This window comes from Lycorma delicatula, chromosome 7 (assembly GCF_047948215.1).
Source record: "Lycorma delicatula isolate Av1 chromosome 7, ASM4794821v1, whole genome shotgun sequence".
Classification (NCBI taxonomy): Eukaryota; Metazoa; Arthropoda; class Insecta; order Hemiptera; family Fulgoridae; genus Lycorma; species Lycorma delicatula.
In genome coordinates this window covers 3,312,777-3,332,656 of record NC_134461.1, presented here as the reverse complement: position 1 = coordinate 3,332,656, position 19,880 = coordinate 3,312,777, and the positions used below count along the sequence as shown (strand labels likewise).

At 37.8% G+C, this 19,880-nt stretch overlaps 1 protein-coding gene across 2 annotated transcripts in view; it reads right to left on the bottom strand.

The window, feature by feature from the left end:
- Positions 1–19,880, bottom strand: part of sbm (L-type amino acid transporter sobremesa) — a 228,274-nt gene that overhangs the window by 175,976 nt on the left and 32,418 nt on the right. The window contains exon 1 of one of the 2 annotated variants that reach the window (XM_075371850.1): positions 6,284–6,500. The exons of the other annotated variant lie outside the window; for it this stretch is intronic. Within the exon in view, the coding sequence (XP_075227965.1) occupies positions 6,284–6,302 (19 nt within the window). The 5' untranslated portion in view covers positions 6,303–6,500. Of the gene's footprint in view, positions 1–6,283; positions 6,501–19,880 lie in introns of those variants that run through there. 2 annotated transcript variants of the gene reach the window in all.

Below are 19,880 nucleotides of genomic sequence, written 5' to 3'. Positions count from 1 at the left end.
AATTCTGAGAGACTCGGTCGGTTGAGAAAATATTTGGTCCTTCAACGGGTCATGAGAGACATGTCTTGCCGCCCATGCAGGTAAAAAAGACTGAGTCTGCCGTCCTAAATGATTTGGAAAAGCGTTTGGCAACAACGGGCATAGTATCTAATGAGGTTGTTAACGAATTAATCGGTATGTTTAATAACGTACATGTCGTGGTAGAGGAATTTGTAGGCGATACGTTGAACGTCAGAGAGAAGAGTTGTGATTATATACAGTCTCGATTGCGCAAGCAGCGATTCTTGTACCTTCTGGCGGTTAAAAGGAACGATAGGCTTCAGGGATACATCGAGGGCTTCGAAGCTGAATAGACGTGCGGGGGAAAGTATCTACTGGTTCTCCGCCGACGCCGCTACAAATTAAGAAGAAATTGGCTTCAGAAGTGGCTCGGACACCCCAGTGTTTTCGTCAAACTTGTTACCGATCGATAAGCCGACTGGTGTTAACCCTGCGGCATTTAAAGGAGAGATTATTAAAAAATTAGAGGCTAAGAAAACTACAAGAGTGTAAGAATCGTATCTAATGACAGTGAAACCGAGAATAATATTAGTCGAAATGAAGAGACGAAGGCTTTGTGGATCCCGCTCGTGTCCAAAATATGAAATATACGTCTGCTGAATTTATTAATCTTCTTAAGGTCATATTTTGTGCCGGCAGAAGGAAAAGCGGCGAGGTCCATTATATTATAGAGTACCGTAAAGAATTACGTAGGATTTTCATAGAGAAAAGTCGAGTGTTTACAGATTTCACATCTTGAAGGGTTAAGGCGTACGTCAAGGCGGGTCATTTTTATCGTTGTTTTGGGCCGAGGCAAGTGGTGATAGCTTTTAAAAAAAAAGAACTACGTTCATTTTACGGATAAAATGGCATCATGCAAAAGACTGCTTGACAAAGAGGGAAGGAGGGTCGCCCGTACGCCCATATGTATTGTTCTTGTGTTGGGAAACCGGCCGGGCACGACTGTCGATCATATGAATGTCTTGCGTCCAAGCGTGCGCGGGACATTCTATATCACCGGATCAATATATGATAGTTATTGCTTTTATTTATGTTTTTGTGTTTAAGTCGTGTTTGCGTTTACCGTTTGTTTTCTATCGTGTATTTTGCTTTTGATTACGTTTGTTTTGTTAGCCTTAGTATTTAAAGTCGTATTGGGATCGCCACTACCGTTACTGTTTTTTGGGGGTAATTTAATATTACGGTGATTGCATCTGGTTTATGTTTTTTCTTTCGGATTATTCCGATATTTTGTTTATCGTTTACGTTCTTGTTTTGGTATTTAAAGTTTTGTCGTTCGTTTTTCATATTTTTAATGTTTTTATTTAAGTCTATCTTGCGTTTTTGTTTTCATTTTGTTCTTGTTTTCTATTTACGTCTAGGTTATGAATACGTTTATATGTTTTTTTACGTTTTTGTTTTGGCAGTAGTTTAAATTAATCGTATAACAACCGAGTTTTTATTTTTCATTTACAAGATTTTGTTTGTTTTAGATGTAATTTTATATTTCGGGTTATTTAAAGGTTTATTTGTCGTTTGTGATTTTGTTTTTAGTCGACTTCTTGTTTGGAGTTTTAGGTTATTTACATGTTTATAGACCCTTTGTCTTGTTCGGATTAGTTTAGCGTTAGTTTTTCACCTTCTTGTTTTTCATCCGGTATCGCGCATCTAGCTCAACTTTTATCGCTTTTGGGTAAATTAGAGTGAAACAGCTCAATCGATACGGTCTTGTTTGAGACCGATGTAAGTACGTTCGTTTAGGTTAGTGTTAGTATAATACACCGTTCTTTGGTGGTCGGGTATCAATTAACCACACGTCTCAGAAACGGTCGAACTGAGAATGTACAAGACTACACTTCATTTACACTCGTACATATCATCCTCTGAAGAATTATCTAAACGGTAGTTACCGGAGTCTAAACAGGAAAAAAAGAGAGAGTATAGTACATCGATGGAAATGTCATTCGTGGCATTCGCATCGGTAGCATCCTGACCGAGAGAATGTAGATCGGAAGATTTCTGTTGCTGAAGTACTGAAAATGACCTGCGGTAAAGCTCCTAAGAGAGCCAGGTACGGAGGGGGCGGAGTACGACAACCTAACTGCTATGGAGGGTGTCTTCCCTTCGAGGTCAGGATGTGCTAAACGGAATTCTTGGCTGAATTACGTCGAATCCATATTTCGAACAACACCATCATCAATCGTACGGAAAAAGGTTCGAACCACGTGCGGGTCGGTACAGTCACTAGAGCCGATAGGACTGCAAAACGGTGAAAACCTTGTTACCGCGCCGGCTGATGTACCAACTACATTTGGAAGGTCGTTTAGAGCATTTTCACTTACATCATCGTACTGCCCTGAGTCGGTGAAATATAAGTTGCAGGTAGAAAATCCCCCGTTGTAGGTGGAAAATATCCCGTCGGTGATAGAAGAGCCGCAAAATGAATTAAACATTCTTCTTTCGGCGAGCTAAGATACGGCTTGAATAATTCTCGTGAAACTTACCCCGGAAATGACAATATCAAGCTTAGTATCTTATCGCATCTCCCAGGTAGTGCGCTACGACATCTTTTGTGTATTTATAACAAGATTATATCCGACCAGGTGTTTCCGGATTCTTGGTCGGAGGCACTGGTCATCCCCGTACTGAAACCCGGTAAGGATAAATCATGCCCGACAAGTTATCGTCCTAATTCCTCGATCGGTATCCTGTACAAGGTGATGGAAGGAACGGTAAATCGTCATCTGGCGTGGTACTCCCTGAGAAACTCCCTGCTTGGCTCAAAACAATGCGGTTTTCGCCAGAACACATCATCTATTGGTCACGTAGTCGCCCTAGAAACTGCTACCGAAGAGCTTTCTTACTTCGCTAACGCCTGGTGGCTGTATTTTTCGACATGAAAAAGGCGTACAACACCGCATGGAGGAGAGGAATCCTAAATATACTTAACGAATGAGGTGTACAAGGTAATCTCCTATACCTGTGTGGCCCGTAATCTCCCCTTTCCAACGATATGCGTAATTATATTTCCGGCTAGCTTTTGCACGGGATATTGAATTTTTATACTTTTTTACACGTAAATATCGTCCAAAATACACTTATTATTACTTAAATCGATCTATCCCGACAAAATCTAATCGCCGCGCTATCACGTGTAAGTCGCAAGCAACGCTGAATGGAAATGAGCGAGAGCGCCAGTTTTGGCCGAGCTGACCGTGTAAGTTATAAAATGACACCGCATTTACGCCTCTGAATAGTTAAGATTAAGGCGATCTATAAACCCTTTAGTACGAATCGGTTGCTATTTTTAACGAATTACCGAAACAGGAAAAAAGGTTTTCTATTAATTTATTTGAAATGAAATTTAAAATTTTCTTTTGCAGAAACAATATGTAGGTTAATTTTTAAATAATATTAACAAATTAAAAAAAAATTATTTTTTTTTAGCTACATAAATATCCACCCAAATAATTTTATAAACGCCTTCTGATTTGACTTATTTGTAATTATTTTTTGTATTTAATACCGCCCAACGTGCTTTATTTATAATTATTTCATTTGTTTATAATTGAAATAATTATTATGAATTTTAATTACATCTATTTTTTATTTTATAATAGTGTATTTTCTGATGCCGCTCTAATCAAAGTTTTACCGCGGTTTCCCTCAATTCATCCAGGAAAATACCAGGCGGTTCCATTCTTTATCCGCTTAGTAGCATATCTGACCGTACTTAACGTGATCAATATAGTTTACTGTTATGTACAAATCAAAATAAAAGATTTAAATTTAGTTATGTTTCGGAATTCTATAGAAAAAACTTCTCCATAAAATTCATAGTCGATTCAAAAAAATTATTAAAAAACGAAAAACCGTGATATTTAAATATAAAAAAGACAATTAAATGACAGATAAAATTGCATTCTAAATATTTTTTAATGAAGTTTTGGAACGCTGAATTAATATTACCGGAAACAAGGGAAAAGTTAATTATTCTATTCGCGTAATTTGTTAAGCGGATTGAAACACTCAAGAACGCTATTTAATAAAACAATTATTTTCATCGAGAAGTTCATAAGATATAACTTTTCGCAAATAAGCATTTTCAACGTGGAACGTTACAATTAATTTACAATATACGCGTAGTTAGTACAAATTTCAAACATTTTTTTTTCCAATTATTTATTATTATTTCTGTCATTAGTAGAGACTTAATGCGTAAACAAATTCCTTACATTAATCTATCGAATGAAATTAACTGAATTTTCAGCGTGGTATTTAATAATAATAATAATAATAATAAACGAAATTAATATGATTCATTATAAGAAATTTTTATCCGATTAGATTCTATTAACTGATTACACCATAGCTATTATATACGTTCACATTTCCCTATATGTTAATTTATTTTAAATTTCCATAAATTTTTCAAACGTTTTTCCTTACACAAAATTGAAAAAAAAAATTTATTACCCGACCGTTTAAATTGTTTAAATTAATGTATCCGATGTATCTCTGAATATATGTAAGGAACTGAAAATTCTGCATTAGCTGTTCAAAATATTATCGACTAGATATATTGTAAATCATTCAATCCGGATAAAACCGTAGCGTTGTGTGCTTGTCAGACAAACGTAACGTAACGCTACAAACGTAATAAGGGTAGCGTTTCTATTACCTGTAAAATGAATTTTTTGGGTATTTTTTATCAGATGAAAAATTCTCTTGCGATCATCAAATTGATTTTGTCGGTAACTAAACTTGTCTTCGTAGTTAAATATTTATTATGTCTACGTCTATTTTATAATTTGGGGCTCCCTCAAATGTCAGAACGAATTTTCAAGAAGCAAAAATCACCGTTTGGCGTAAATAATGTAGACGATATTTAGAAAGTTAGAAATGTTAACCGATGAATAATTTATATTTATGAATGTACAATCTTTGCTAAAATAGAACGGTTACTTATTCTTAAAAAAAATAACAATATCCAATATCCACTTCTATGAAACCGGACAACAGAACTGTTTTCGTGTAACTCGACATGAAGTTGTAGGCTTAATTCTAAGATCTGTTTTTAATAAAGTACAGTGTAAAGTAGGGAAAAATTAAAAATTTTAAATAATATTAATTAAAAAAAAAAACGAATTTTTACGCTCCGTTCGACGTGTGGATAACAAATACGCGCTCAAATAATCTTCATCGGTGCATTTTGAATCGTGATTTATTTTGTAATTATTTTATATATTCAATATTTTTGCGGTTTACGTTAATAATCTAAAATTTCAAAACACATTTATTAGTTATTCGTGCGGATTTGAATATTAAACAACGGATACCGGTGTATTTGCAATCGACCAGACGATTCTCACGAACGTTCGGCCTGAGTTTGTACAAGGCTTCACCCGGTTTATATACCTCGTCTCACTGGGCCGTTGAATAAATCTCGACGTATACGTTACAAACAGAAAAATTAAAAGATCTACTTATTTTAATATTATTATGCGTTTTTAAATTTTAAATAATTAATATAGACTTTTAATCAAATCTTTATTCTTAAATGTGTATTTTGCAAAGCTCCTCTAATCTACATTTTAGCACGGTTTTTCTCGATCCATCTAGGTGCCTTTTTGCATTTTGTTTTTATCCTCGGGGTAGCGTAAATTATCGTTGTAGTATTATCTACCGATCGGAATAAAATATTTATTTATAAAAATTTAAATCTTACTCTTTGCATATAAGCCGATCACACATCGACGTACTGCACGTACATCGCTTAGAGAGAAAAAAAAAAAAAAAATTTTTTTTGCTTTAAAAAATATTATAAATTTTACGTGCGCATAAGAAATATCAGGGCTGTCAATATAAATGTAACTGAGCTCCAGTTTACGAGAAAAACTTAATTATTTATTCGTAAAGCACGGCAAATAAATTTACCGACTTAAAACTACAGTACAAAGGTTAAATGTACTTTTTATAAAATGATTTAATTATAAATTATTTTTTATAAAATTATACTTAATAATTTTATTAAAAAAAAACGAGTTACAGAGTAGACTCTGTAACCGAGTCAACTGGCATAGCGTAAAGCGGTTAGAGAAGGAGAGAATAAAGCATACCTCTCGACTAAATATGGTAAATAAAAAGAGAGAATATCCTAACGTAAAAAGTAATCGTGTAATTTATTTTTAATTAATAAAACCGGTACTACACTTAACGTAAATATTTTAAGTAAATCGCTTACCAGATACTTTAAAATCCATTTCATTCCTGCAGACAATAACACGCGATGTATACGATTAAATAACTCGAACATTTACTAAAATTACAAAAATAAAAAATTAGGTCGGATCTCAAATTTTTTAAACATATTTAAAGACTTCAGAGCTAATAAAACACGACCGACAAAAACAATAACATCGACTCGTACGACGCGATATCTGATTGTTTTATACCTGTTTGGACACGTCTGTGACCGTAGCTTAGACTAGTCAGCGGGTATGGAATACGTTGGACATGCGCAAAAGCATTTATGTCGACGTAGAAAACAGCACAGAACCGCCGATAATACACGACTATTATATTTTAGTGACGCATTAATCGCTGATTTCAGCGGTTAAATCATGTGTGACGAACGCGTTAGAACGTAAAGAATAGAATAATTTATTTTTTTTAATTTAACGATTACAGATAATTTAAAAATATAAAGAAATTAATCGACCGTTAGTATACGAAAAGTAAGTGAAAAAAAAACCTCCGATAAATCTTTTTTAAATTCATACGTAAAGAGAAGAAAAATCGAAGAGCGTTGTACTAAAATCGGTAACGGTTTTTGCGTTTAATATGCGCCGGCGCAAATATTGTATATAGCTTAAATTGGACGATAGATTAAACATTAAATGACCTCAAAAATATTTATTGTGTTATTTAAAAAAGAAACACTCGTGCGAGAGAAATAATAACAAATTTTACAAAACAATGACGGTGAATTCAGAAAAAAGGCTCTTAATTTTATCGATAATCGACAATACGACTGTCGAGGGCTTTAAGCCGTCTAATATTTCTTAACTTTGACTTAGAGTAATGATCACATATAGTAGTTTTTGCCTACAAGTGTTCGATGCGAGTTCCTTTCGTCCCGCGGCACGTAGGAGAGTTCATCCCGATTTTAACCGCCACGTCTGGAGTAATGAAAGTAATAGCTGCTTCATTCCTATGCCTTAAAATCGGGAGAGCATCGGTAGATAGCGGAGGGATATACGCAAGATCCTTTATAAAAACCCGAAAGAAAAAAATCATATCCGGTAAGATCAGATGATGTGGAAGGCCGCGGCAAAATTTCACGAAATAAACGTCATTCAACCGATCCCGTACAGATTTGTACCGGTAAAGATGCGTACAATCTTGTTGCCAAATGAAATTCTGGTCCATCTTGCATTAGAGGAAAGAGCCGTGTACCTGGCACATCCGAATAAGCAACGTCACGTTCGTTCCGGTGAAATAGAACTTGCACAACGGTCGGGATAATGCTCAGAAATCATTTACTTTTGGGAAAATACCTTTCTCGTTGTAAAAGTTGGAAATTTTTTGATCCTCAAGATACCGAGATTACGCTCGTTAACTTTTCCGTTAAGATGAAAAGTCGACTTATTACTAAACACAATACGATCGACAAAGTCATCATCTCCATTTCGCAACATTTCGATCGGTACGCACGGCGTAGTCGGTAGGTCTTTCACCTGTAACAGCGGTAAACTGTATAGAGGTATATGTAAGCTTTTTATTAAAACATTCCACATTGTCGTTCGCTAACTCGTGGCCGGCCTTTCTAACAGATTTTGCGGGACTACACAGAAAATGCTGCTTGTCACGTTCAACATTTTCTTGTATTCTTCCCTTACACAGATATTCTGTCGTTTCAAACCGATTATGCAATCGACGAATTTCGATGAACAGTTCAACACTTTCTGTAGAATACACATCGATTCGATTAGCAAACTGCAAAACACAGAAGGCTTTCTGTAGGATCGCTATCTTTGCTAATGACGCTGTCAAACGGAAACATAAGGAATTAATATACAGCCACACGTGCAAGTAACACGATAATAAATAAAGTTATTCTGTTCTTTCTTTCATTCATCGACTTATCGTCTCTTATCCTCGTCACTTCGGTTTTCCTAACGTTCATTTTCACGTCGTATTCTGTCATAATGCCTTCTAATATTGAAATCATCTCTTGGATAAGGATAGGCCAAGCTGTTATGACCCGGACTTTAGCAATACGGCATCAACACAAGAGAAAGCACAACACGTATACCGGTTCGCAAACAAAAATCAACGACTGTCGTACAAAGAAATTATACTCGACTCTACCGTAGAAATTTTTCAAGCTAAAAAAGCAACAGTAATCGGTGCGAACAGTTTTTGGAAATCGGAAGCGTATTGAAAGGACATTCACCAGGTAGGCCTAAAAATGACAAACGTCAGAAAGAATTGAACTGTAATTTTGAGTTTTATTCGTCGAATAAACATTTCCAAAAACACTGTCCGTGAAATTATTCGCATGCGATTGAAACTTCGTCCTTATAAACCGCAACGCTCGATGATATTAAACCTAATGAAAAATCACATAGATTTCAGTTTATAACGACCGCATTAGACTTCATTTCTGCTGAAGAAAACGACCTGAAGCGCATTTCATTTTCTGACGAAGCAACATTTCATACCGATGGACTCGTGAATAGCCGTAATCGTCGGGCATGCGGCTCAGACCGCAATTTGTCCACGACTCTTCGATGGCATCATGCGTAATCAAATATTTAAGTAGTTTTTCCCGCGAGGAGACTATTACGATCGAACGTGTTAGAAAACTTTATGTTTTCGTCGCGGACTGAAAATACGATGGCCCTAATTTTCCAACAGCGTGAAGTGGAACTCCTTCTCATCACGCAGAAGTTGTGCAGAGTGCGCTCGACGACAGGTTCCCGGAAACTCCCGTCGCTTGTTGACCGCCAAGTCCCGATTTGACGCTGATGGATTTCTTCTTTTGAAGCTACGTGAAAGACATCGTATACCGATAAAAATCCGGACGCTTGACCGTAAGCGGCAAAGAAAAACAACAGCGTGAAAGCGTTTCCTGCAGACATGCTCGCCAGAGTGTGGAACGGTGGATTATCTGTTTGACCGCTGCAGGGCTGTAAACGATGCTAATATCGAGTTACATTAAAAGGAAAGAAACTTTAGACTTTTTTCTTTCGCTTATTAAAACGCATATACTTGTAATTCTATACGGGATAAAATAAATTTAAATTAAAACCGCGGAGTTCTTTTCCAGACACCCAGTATTTTCAACATACATACATAATAAACAAATCCGGTAATAGACAGCACCTTAGTCTTACTGCTACTCTCCTTTGTCTCAGCATCCTTCGTTTTCTTAGTCGTTTTCTGATTCGGGTAACATCCTTTAATTAAATCTTTATCCTTCTAATCTACCTTTTCGCTTCTTAATATTTCCAATAATTTATTCTGCCGGACACGATCGAGTGGTTTTTCAATATCTATAAAGCGTACGCTTATTCCTTTGCCCCTTTATAAAAATAGATTTTTTATTTGCCCGATTGCATCCCTCCTCCTCCTTTTTCTTAATACATATGGTTTTTCAATAACCATTTTCTTCATTCTCTACTCTGTCTTTATCTTAGAATTTGCTGAAGAATTGTTTTTAACGTAATCCTATAATCTTGACTCTTCGGCCCATTATACTTTTTTTTAATCGTAGTCAGAATCTTCTGGCCACATCCCGCTACACAATATCATGCATATCACGTTACACGGTTACAACTTCTCTTGTAATTCTTCTTAATTAAGACGTTAAATCGCTTATTTTTAAAGCTCACCTGTTCCTAAGGGTATTCATTTTTCATTCCTACGGTTGATTATATGACTTCCGATTTCAGGATCTTCTGTGACAATTTGACTTTATTATATCGGTATACTTTCTTCCGCCTTTCAAACGCATCTTTCTCCTTGTATAGCACTGCCGTTTCTACAAGAAATTTTTTTGGGACCTAAATTGTCCGCTTACATCTTATTGTCGTTTCATTTAATATACGTTAGTTCAAACTGCCTTTTTCTTTCTATATCTCAGCATCCGTCTATAACATCATTTCTTATTGTGTTTTAAGATTATTCTACCTTTCTCGCTTACAAACAAGCGAGCGCTTGTTTATCTAACGGACCGATTTCAGTGATTTTTTAGAGAAGTTCTTCTGAAGGTCTCGTTGCAAGTTATTTCTGTATAACGTAAACGAAAGACTTTTCCGATAAAACATTATAGCGCCAGCGTAAATAAATTATATTTATTAATTACATGTCGTCATTGTCGCTTAATTTTCCCTTAATATTATATTTTAATAGCGTATTGATACGCGGGAATTTTCGCGCGGAAATAATATTTAAAAATTAAGCGGTACGTGTACAATAAACAACTAACCTTTTATATATCTAGACATTTCAGACCTTTATTTTTATTTTAGACGTTTCATCGACCCTCTCTAACAAAAAAACGCAATTTTAGTATTGAAAAATTTCGAAAGGATATATGCAGTCTACTTACGTAGATCTTCATTTTCGGGTGGACCGAAAATGGAACTTTATAGATAACCTCTGAGTACGTTTCATTAATGTCGTTTCCATCATAATTGTTCAGAGGATGAAGATATACGGTCATTATAAGTTCTGTATCTCAAAGTTTTAAATAAAGTTGAAACATTTTTTATATAATTTTTTACTTGCATATTAAAAATTACATTTAATTTTCTTCCTAAGTATATATTATATTATCGTTTATATTACTGTTGTTTAGTTTTTGAATTGTCTTTTTTTAAATATTTATACGTTTCTATATAAATATCATATCCTGGCCCTTTAGTTTTTGTTTTGTTGTATGTTTATTTTTTCGGGTGATGATAACGTGAAAATGTTTTACGTCCAAAAAAATGGAATTAATTTATCAGTAAATTATATATATATATATATATATATATATATATATATATCATTGAAATTCAACACGATAGCCCATCATATGTAATATAAGAATTGAATTATTGATTCTTATAAATGTTTGGATAAATCGAATCGGTTGGTTTCGATAATTTGAAGTGATCTGACGGCTTTTAAAGTTTCTCAACTTACGTTTTTTTTTATTTCTTATAAAAAAATATTATCGTCGGAATTAATACTTCTACTAAAAATGTTTTAAAATATTTTTCATAAAAGAATCCATCTTAAAATGTTACTATAATTTTCTATTTTAACTTTTATCGACTTAATTTCATTTTCTAAACGATCCATTTGTAGAAGCTAGTTTTTATCGATCTTTGTAAGTAAATATTGAGAACTGGAAAAAAGTTATTACTAATTTATTTTTAAATAGCCTAAAACAATGATATTTTAAGTGTGTTTTTTTCAACACAGTTAAATTCCTTCCGCACCGAGTTTTATAAGAAAATATTTAAGGCCGCTACTTTTTTTATATAATTGAATTAGGAAAATTAACTTCTCTATTGTATGAAACAGGCTAAGATAATTAATAAAACGGGTTTCGTGCGAGCGTATGAGCTTGTAACCGTTCTTCCGAATCCGTGATAGCGATTACATATGTAAAAAAAAAAAGTGAATCGCATTTAACGACCGATGAAACTTCCTAAACCCCTGATAGATTAGGCAAAATTTACAGCACGTATGTACTAAAATAAACCACTTTAATTTTAATAAAATCGGACGTACAATAAAATGAAGGCGCTTCAGAAATAAGTTAGCACAAAGAAAAGAAATACGGTTAAGATGGAGCTATAGTTCAAAGACAAAAAAATAAGGTCGAACGGTTAAAATTCCTACAATTGCGTTATTCTTTTCGCTTTTTGTGTGGCAGAATGGGTTTGCCTTTAATAATTCCGTAAGCGACTCGGTTATTTACGACTTCGTGTTACACCTAATTACTTTGTGAAGATCTAAAGAATACACCGAAACCTTTTATTTGTGCGGCACTTCGCTTGCCAAATCGTCGTATATCAGTCGCCAAACGGGTCTGCTGCATACTTAATAAAGCAGTCTTGTCCCGTAGTTAAACTTTGCCGTTTAGCAAGGAAATGCGTTCTAACAATTTCATTACATAATGTAATATAGAATAGAGAAAATCATAGTTTTTTTTAATGCGATAAAATTAATATTTACAATTTTTTTTATCGCTAATTTGACCGGTTTCCATCGTCATCACCATCATCGTACGATTAACTAGTTTGAGGCTAGTCCCTTGCGACATCTTCGTCTTCATCTCTCTTTCCCCGAATAAACCTTTTATTTATCGATAACTCCCTCTTCCTTTTAGATAGTCTGTAATTTTCAATCATTTTTTTCCATCTTCTGTTGACCCTTCCTAGTTCTATTTTAACGGATACTTCTCTGTAAGCCCCGGCCGATTGTTTTTCCTGAACCGAATCGTTCTTCGGATTAAGCTTCTCTTCCGGTTTACTGTTCAATTACTTCCGCGTTTTTCATTTTTTTCTATTTTAATTTTTTCGTTCTCCGTTCACCTAAAAATCCCACCGGACTTTCTTATGCGATAAGAAAGTACTCCCATCTAGTGTCATTATGCGATATCCGCACGGAAGTAGGCACGAACGGTAGTAAACGTCTAACTGTATTTTAGTACATTATAACGCTTTATTTCCATTAAACCGTTACGTTTACGTATTTAAACCTATGTAAACAAAAAAATTATTTATAATTTTTTGCGACATAATTTACCTTTCTTACCGCCGGACAATAGGGGGTAACTTCTCCGCTAATAAAGGTTGAAAACAACGACGTGTAAAAACAATATCGGGAGATTTAATTTGTTTTCTCTCGGATGAGGTGTAGTGTCGGTTTAAGGCCAGATAGTAGTGAAGGAGATGTATCCGATAGTACAGACTTAGACCACCTTTTTTCGAAGATACGCCGAATGATAACGCCGGTTCGGCAGAATACGAACACAAATACTGAAATAAATAATGCGCCTATTCGATTCTGGAAAAGGCAAAACAAGAAGAAGCGGTTGTGAAATCGTCGTATGAGATAGTCCTTCCTAAATTGGGACGGCATAGAGAAACCCAGACAGAGGGAACAGAGTCCCCTCTGTCTGTCACGGCACGACAGGTGTCTGTGTAAAGGAAGAGTACGGGATGGCTGAAGATGTCTGAAGAAAGGTTTGTTCTTCAAGGAATCTTTGCTGCGGTCCTAAATAATCTGTTAGGAAGACCGGCCGGTGATTTCAGACTGAAATGTTTTAAGGAATATCTTATATATGCGTCCATACAGTTAACAGCTGTTATAGGCTTTGAAATTTACCGACTATGCTGTCCGTGCCTATCGAAATGTCGCTTTGTTCACCGCTTTCGAGAGGACTTAGTGTTAAAAAACAATTTCCTTTAATATGCGGAGACCCCGAAATTAGTCATTATCCGACCGTTGGTGGTTGATTTCGGGCTTCTGAGACACCTCGATCAAGCGCCTCAGAAACATGGCGTTTTTTTCTCATCCATCTCCTGGGTACTTCGCTGCAGGAGAGGAGAGAACCATCTTGTGTTGGGAATGGGTTTACGATATTCAAATAGTGTTCTATTCTTGAGTAAGTTGACGTCAGGAAGGATGTATCTAATGAATAATGACTTTCGGTCAGGTAAAATCGGAATTAAAAGATCGGTACAAAAAAACTTATAATAAATTAGATTTAGTATTAATGTTTTTTTTTTGTTTTTTTTATTCGGTACGGTTATATGTTTTTGTAATTAAGATACTGTTCAGTCTTACTTTCAAAATAGAAAGAATGAAAATTACCGCCGGTTAATCAGAAGATAAAATTTTGTTTAAATTCTCTCGAGTTGAAGATAATATATTAAAAAAGAAAATGTCAAGGATGAAAGAAAGAAAATGAATAGCTTTTGTAGTACGTACTCCAGATTATTTAACAGAAAATAAAGGGGGAATATAAAACTAAAACAACCTTACTCTCTCTCTCGTTCGCTCTCTCCCTCACACACTCTCTCTCTCTCACTCACCGCGCGCCCGCGCGTGTGTGTGTGTGTGTGCGTGTTTTAACAGGTGGGATGTAGTACCAGATATCGCTGAACTGAGATCGGAATAACGGCGTTATTAAAAGTGAACAAGGTACTCGTACATGTGCGACGACTGTCGGAGTTAACCTTTTCTACTTTAGAGGAAAGTAACATTAACAATTCCACCTTCGTCATAATTTTTTCTCGTAAAATGTTAAATTATTTTTGCTTAGCAGACGTTTATCTTATCTGCCGTCCAGGACGAGGTGTACTTTTCTTATCGGCTTTTAACAGAAAGAGAAAAATTTACTTTTAATTTATATTACCTGTCACAGTGTTTCTTAAGGTCATGGCATTTGTAGGTCTAAGGCATTCCTTTATCCTGTACCGTGGCTTTTGCGAACAGCGCATCCGAATTTCGAGACGGCTAAATGTTCGTAATTAAAATAGGATTTTACCTCGGTACAGAAGCTAATTTCGAATTTTACGTCCTACAGTAACGCGTCTATCGATTCTTTGCCTCAGGATGCACTTCGGTTTTCCGTTTGAATTTTCCAGTTAAAGGGATATAAAAAGAAATTGTAGCGATCCAGTAAGGTGAAGTAGTCGCTTAAGCTATACGATAGAAAAGACGTGATACCGCATTTGTGAATAGGTTCACGAATCCCCTAATTCCATCTATCTCTCAAACATTCCCTCAAAGGTGGATCGAGGAGTATTTGTTGGCGCGGCGGGGAGTTCAGTCATCTGTTAGAAATTGGTGGTAATTGAGGAAGGTATAGTTAGGTGCGGCTCTAGAAGAAAATGTAGATTTCATTCGCTGACGGGGTCAGTATTTGTGGAGAAGATCGTCTTTGAATACTCCTCCAAGAGAATGTGCGCGACTAGAGACGATGTTTAACGATCAGGGAACATTTGAAATCGATTTAATTCGAGAAACGAATGTCGGAACTGTGGAATTCTTGAGGTTTGCAAAAGGAGTACCTAATTAACAAAAATCGTTGAATTACGAAAAAAAGGACAAACTTACGGTTAGAAAGGGCATGGAAAATTCACATTGTTTAAACGGGGCCAAACGTTTCATTGTGTGACCGCGAGTTATCGATTTTCACTCGAATCTTCTTTAGCAGCACGACACCGGATAACTTTAATCTATCTCTTAACTTTGATTTAAGTTTTTCATTTCGTGATAATTTATATCGATCGCTGAACTGAAATTAGTAGCCGGTTCGCCTCGTACGATTAAAGATATAAAACCTGAAGTTTTTAGTGTACGTATTTCTCCAACCGGTTATCTAGCTACTATCGGATCTGGGTTTGTGTACATAGGCAAATGCAATTACTGCTACCGGCTCGTCAGGCCTGACAAAATGCAATACAAGTGTAAATGTACCGGAAAATTGGAACATTTGGAACAGTTTGGAACAGACTCAGGTCGTCCGCTCTTGAAACGTGTGGTTAATTGAAATTCAACAACAAAGAACACCGATTTCCAAGTGGACTATATAAAATACAATAAAAAACAACACGATAAACAAAATTGAATGTAAAATAATAAAGCCGAATAAAAAATATTAATCTAAGCCAACACGGTGTAAAATATTTCGAATATTATACGAGTACATATAATATAATAATATTATACGAGTAGCGAGAGAGAGAGACGGAGAGAATAAGATAAAAAAATAACTATTTTCTATACTTTCGTAGAGGAAAGAAAAAGCTCTGTCAGCAGCCGTCAGGCCCGCACTGATGGCAGTGCGGAGCTCTCGCCCGTTAAAAAACCTCCCCTCTTATCAAGCAGGGGCCGAATCTATACCATATGGTACGTACAGCCCCTGCATGATCGCCCTTGATCATGCAGTACGGAGATCATTACAGTACGGGACCAGAGACCGAGAAGCGATCACTCTTGATCGCCGAGAAGCGATCAAGAGTGATCGCTTCTCGGTCTCTGGCCCCGTACTGTAAACTTGCATTTTGCATTACCGGTAGCGATTATCTGCAAGGATAGGGTTCTACGTACACGCTGTCGGGGCTGTTCAACTATCGGTGGCACTTAGTCAACCTGCGTTGCTGCGAAGTGTTTCACGGAACAGCGGCGTAGTGTGTTGCAGGAGGGCCACCGCGTCGGCTAAATAAGAACGTTTTCTTTGTGTGTCGGTGTTCCCAATTCGTAGTTCGTGAGACCAATAAACTTTCTGGATCCTCTGGCAGGTTCGGTAAGCGATTTCGGTCCGACCTCGCCGGCGGTCTGACATAGGAGCTTTTAGCTTTTATTTTTTCGAACAGGGTTGCGTGAGAACAGGTGGCCTTACTCGGAAAAGAAATTCTTAAACGGTCACCTTGCCTTGAGTTAGGTGTTAGTTTCTTTCAGGCTGCGGACGTAGTGCCTGGCGTCCTAGTCAGTGTATTTTCTTAAGCTGCGATGGAGCGATCCGAGGGAGATTGCTTGGAGGACTTGGTTGGTTTTGCCAAGTACTGGTGGCCGTCGACCCCTTCCAGCCGAGAAGTTCAATCGGTAGGTCTCCGCAGAAGCCGAAGTTTCCACAGGGAAGATGCTGTGCCCTCGTGAAGCGTATCGCACAAAAAATCCGGCCGAAACCACTGTCGCGAGTTGTACGGGGAAGGCCGCGACCGGAACCGCACAAGGTGTGTGCGGCAAGGAGAGGCGAACCAAACCCCAAAGGGCGGTTCCCCACGATGTCAAGGGAAGTGGAGGATGGCGGTACAGTGATCGGCCCTAGGCGGGAGGTCTTCGGAGGTAAGCCTGCTGAGAAGCAGGTACACCCGGGGTCCAAAGATTTAGGACGGATTGAGGAGATGCAATCGGAGTGGACCAAAATCTCCTTAAAAAAGGAGTCGAGAGTGTCCTTTGAGATTTGGCAGCTTGTCGACTACTGTTTGAGTCAATGTGTATTGTCGGTCTCGGGTATGGCATTAAAATGTGAGGGACTCCTCCAAGGTGCCGACCTTTCCTTGAACTCGGTTATTTCACGACTGTCCGGCAAGGTGTACCAGGTTGTGGAAGGAGTCAGGGGCTTCAAGCCGGTGACGGGTGAAGCTTTGGGTGAACTCCACAAGTCTATGAAACGGGTGGAGGAGAAGGTTGAAAAGCCTATCTTCTTCGCCATAGAAGTTGCCGTGCCTATTCCTCAGGCACAAATCCTCAGGGCCGTTCACGGGCAAAATCCTACATTGGATATCTCCGTCGAGGATTTCCTTCGGGAAACCAAGGTGGTCAGTCAGCTGGGGAGGAAGGAAGCCCCAAAGAGTTATTGCGTGTTGGAGACCTCAACAAAGATCCGGCAGGTCTTGGTGGCCGGTGGACGTTTGTTTGTTTTTCGGGTGGACCTCATGTAGGGTCGTATGTAGTCCGAGGTATTTGGGATGCGGTTTCGGGCCGGGCCAGTACCGGAACGGAACGGCGATCACAATGCACCTGATCTAAATTTCGTTAAATTGCCCATCTCCCACCTGCGGAAGAAGCTGCAGAGCGTCGCGATGGAATCATGACAGCTGTAACGGGACACCACGATTAAGGAAGATCCCTGTACAAGTTTGTACGGGACCTGGGGGGAAGGTATGCCTCGAGTTCGTTTTTAAGAACAACGGGTGCCCAGGTACTCGCCAACCATGTTAATTTGAACCAATATCTGTTTCGGTTCCGCCTGGCAGCTGATGAGCTGTGCGTCTGCAGGGAGGTCCAGTCAAATGAACACCTGATGTTTGACTGTCCTGCTCTTGGGGGGGTCAGAGACCGAGCGACCCTGGAACTTAGAGTTCAAGGGGAAAATTGGCCACTCTCAAGCGGCGAGTCAATGTGGCGAGAGCCGCATTGTCGGACCGTGTGAGAGTTCCTTGATGCGGTTGCTATGTTCAACAGACATCAGTAGTTTACTTAAGGGAAAGACTCCTAACGCACTGCTGTAGAAAGCTAAACTTGAGATATATGGCTGACCACCAGCCAATTAGGGCACCAAGCGCTGTAATATGGTGGACAGGTACTTGCTGGCATTCAGCGACCTAGGCGTGGCAGCGAATTGCTGTCTTGACAAAGTAAATTTTAATTTATGGATGTCATACATATTTTTAGAAGCTGACGGGGTGCGCCTACCCATTTTAGTAAATATATGACAAGCGGTTGGGACACGTAAGCCGGTGGTGTATGGCACCGCGCCATACAGAGGTAAGCTCTAGGAGCTATTTAGGACGCCGGTCGCTAAACCGTTCGAGGCTCAGTACCCGTTTGTGGTACAGCTATTAGGTCTTATGCTTTAGGGCGACCGAATAGGGTGGTGGAGGGAGAAACGGCAAGCAAACCACCCAGGCACTCTACTATCCGAATCCGAATGACCGGAAGACGTCCCTAGAGGGCGATCGACGAGCGACGACTCCGAGGAAACTGGCTCCTCTTAATCACCCTTAATCGAACTCCATGTCTCTATCGATCCGAATCTGCTCAGCCTGTCGTCGCTTCTGTTCATCGGCCTTCTCTCCTACCATTGATGTGATCGTAGTCAAGATACATTCCTGTTTGTCGCTGTTGCTGAGCATCACCTCGATTACATTGTTGGCCCCCTAGAGCACTACTCTTAAGTGGCGCCATCTAGGACAAAATAAACACCACATGCTCTGCTGTATCCAGTCCGCCGCAATCGTGACAGCGACTTGTATGGCATCTGCCCATCCTGTACAGACAGTCCCGAAAACATCCATGTCCAGATAGGAACCGGGTGAATTCGTAGCCTGTGTTACCGTGCTTTCGCTCCAACCAGTTCCTGACGTCGCTTATGAGCCCATAGGTCCACCTTTCTCTGTCCGAATCCCACCGTCTGTTATTTTCTATACTATTACTATTTACTTCTACACTATTTTCTATATTTCATGATTTTAAAATCCAAATTTCGCACTTAATTTTTTCTACGTGAAAATAGACGAATTGAGGATAAAGTAAAACAGCTTAATTGTTATAATTTGTATACAAGTTTCTCGGTCTTCACTTAATATCTGTAACCACTATAACGTCGATTACGGTCTACAACTCCAGCGGATAAACGTAACCCGCAAAAAATATCGTATTTATATTTAGCTGACGCGGTATATTTTATCGAATTCATTGTGCGATTTCGTTTCGACTCAAAAAATTAAATGAAAGTGACGTTTGAATACGTATAATAAAAGTTTATAAACTGTAGGAACTTAACGAAGGCCGAATTATAATAAAGTGAAAATCGAATAAATAAAGTCGATCGGATGACGCGACGCTTACGTCAATTAGAATATTTTTCATTTTTATTTTTAATATGTGTAGTAATTAACAAGATGATATAACTATCGACCGCTTAGTTAATAATTAAGACGTTATCGACAAATATTTTACATCGATTATAATATCCCAACAGACCCGGGACCGTCGAGGAAAAAACAGACATTCTTATGCTAAATACAATCGTCATAGTTAAAAAGCGTACTAATGAATGTTAATAAGGTCAACTTCTAACATATACGCTCCACTCATCGCGTCGTATTCCTATTAAAACACTTTAAACAGTACAAATTTATTAGCCGTTATACAAAAATATTAAACTGTATAGTCGAATAAGCGGGTATTCATATAATTTTGGTTATCCGGAACCGTCCTAAATTAGAATGTGAAGAAATCCTACGCGTCCTTTTTTTAAAATTATATTCTCTTTAATAGTCGTTCTTTGATGTCTATCGCAAAAATGAGTCCTC